The 2,188-nt window shown below is 39.4% G+C and overlaps 1 protein-coding gene across 1 annotated transcript; it reads left to right on the top strand.

Moving 5' to 3' along the window:
- Positions 1-1,359: 1,359 nt before the first annotated feature.
- Positions 1,360-1,720, top strand: LOC147380323 (keratin-associated protein 19-9b-like). Its single transcript, XM_086414657.1, has one exon. The coding sequence runs from the start codon at positions 1,454-1,456 to the stop codon at positions 1,718-1,720; it is 267 nt and encodes an 88-aa protein (XP_086270783.1). The 5' UTR covers positions 1,360-1,453.
- The last annotated feature ends 468 nt before the right edge of the window (positions 1,721-2,188 follow it).

Here is a 2,188-nt window from a genome sequence, read left to right as displayed (position 1 = left end):
TGGAGAAGGGAAAGGCTACCCACTCCGGTACTCCTGCCTGGAGAATTCCATGGACTACATAGTCCATGGGGTCACAAAGAGTCGGACATGACTGAGTGACTTCCACTTTCACTTTTCAACCTAGAACTATATAGGCAGGAGATTTCTTGAAAACTTTTCTCAGTTTAGCTAAATTTTCAAAATGCAATCTGACACAAGACGTTGTTGTTGCTGTTTGGTCGTTAAATCATGTCTGACTCTTCGCAACCCTATGGACTACAGCATACCTGGGTTGCCTGTTTCTCACTGTCTCCCAGAGTTTGCCCAAGTTCATGTCCATTGAATCAATGATGCCATCCAACCATCTCATCCTCTGCCGCTCTCCTCTCCTTTTGCCCTCAATGTATGTTTCATCAAAAAGTCAGTGCTAACAAGTTGAATTATGTCTCCTAAAAAGAAATCGTGAAGTGTAACCTGGGTACCTGTGAATGGGAGCTTGTTTAGAAAGAGGGTCTTCACAGAAGTAACCTAGTTATGATGAGATTACATTGGGTTAGGATGGGCCTTAGATCCAATTGTTGATGTCCTTATTAGAAGACAGAGATTTAGAAGCACACATGCGTGCATGCACACATAAGGAGAGAGGAAGGCCACTGATGACTGAAACAAAGACTGGAATGATGGATCAACAAGACAAGAAATGCTAAGACTTACCAAGAACCACCAGAAGCTAGGGAGAGCCAAAGAATACTTTTTCCTCAGAGCATATAAATTTATAGGGAGCATAACCCTATAAATATCTTGATTTTAGACTTCTAGCTTTTAGAACTGTGATCACATAAATTTCTCTTATTTTAAGTGAAACGGGAAACAATTACCCAAAGAAATGTGTGGTACCATTTCACAGCAGTCCTAGGAAACTAACACAATACTATTATTTGCATTGTGACACAAATACTTGTCTATGGAGTTTGTCTTTACAAATTAGAGGGATTGAAATGTAGTAACACAGAAAATGGAAACAAAGAAGATGAATATATTTTCTTTTTTTTTTCTAAATAAGCAGTCTTTAATTTTTGGATTCGTTTCAATCATTCATGGTTATTTAATACTTGATACCCTGGTTTATTAAAAGCCAAAGAGAAGAAGAGACAGAAAGTGTGATATTTAAAGCAGATGGAAATTGTATATAAGAAAACATGAAGAAGATATTGTCTGGTAAGGACAAAGATCTCAGGAAATCAGAAACAATCTATCTATTGCAAAGGACCTTATATTTTAACTGTAGGAGTATAAGTAATTGATATGAAAGGAAAATAAAAATTAAAATGTTTTCAAAGAAAAAATAAAACATTTCATGCATCTTTGGTATTCCTCCTTCATAAGAAAGCTATGAGTTAATAGTACTGTTTTTCAACAAAGGTGGATTTTCAAAGATAATGACACTTGTGTGTTGTGGTTTACCACACCCACAATGAAGGAGTATAAAAGTCCAGGTGCAGCTGGTGGTATTCATTCTGAGGAGAGTCACCTTCGACATCCATCCAAATCCTCAAGCCCTGACACAATGAGCTACTACTACGGCAACTACTGTGGTGGCCTTGGCTACGGCCTCGGTGGTTTCAGAGGCCTGGGCTATGGCTACGGCTCCAGTTATGGCCTTGGAGGCTATGGAGGTTATGGCTGTGGCTACTTCCGTCCCTCTTTCTATGGAAGATACTTGTCCTCCGGATTTTACTGAAGTCACTGTCCTCTATAGCAGTCTGTTTCCCTGATCCAGAATTCATCACCTAGACTGCTTATCTTCACTCCTGCTATGCTACTGACATGAAGCGTCTTTCTTTATCCCTTCTGTGATTCTTCTGGGGGTATTTTCCAATAAAATTTATGAACATTCAGAACCTTGTTTCATTATTTTTGTCAATGTAAATGTACTTTTTATACATCAGCGTGGCCCATTTGATTAATATACTGGGTTGGGACATTTTCTCCACAGTTATTTACACTTCATTGGCTATGGTGGTTGTTTAGTTGCTAAGTTGTGTCTGACTCTTGTGACCTCATGGACACACCAGGCTCCTGTGTTCATGAGATTTCCTGGGCAAGAATGCTGGAGTGCATTGCCATTGCCTTTTGCAGGGGATCTTTTGACTCAGGGGTTGAATGCATGTCTCTTGCCTTTCCTGCCTTGCAGATGAATTCTTTACCA

This window comes from Bos grunniens, chromosome 1 (genome assembly GCF_055505025.1).
Source record: "Bos grunniens cultivar Pamir isolate PY7600 chromosome 1, Bosgru_T2T1.0, whole genome shotgun sequence".
NCBI classification, from domain to species: Eukaryota; Metazoa; Chordata; class Mammalia; order Artiodactyla; family Bovidae; genus Bos; species Bos grunniens.
This window is presented reverse-complemented; position numbering and strand designations above follow the sequence as displayed.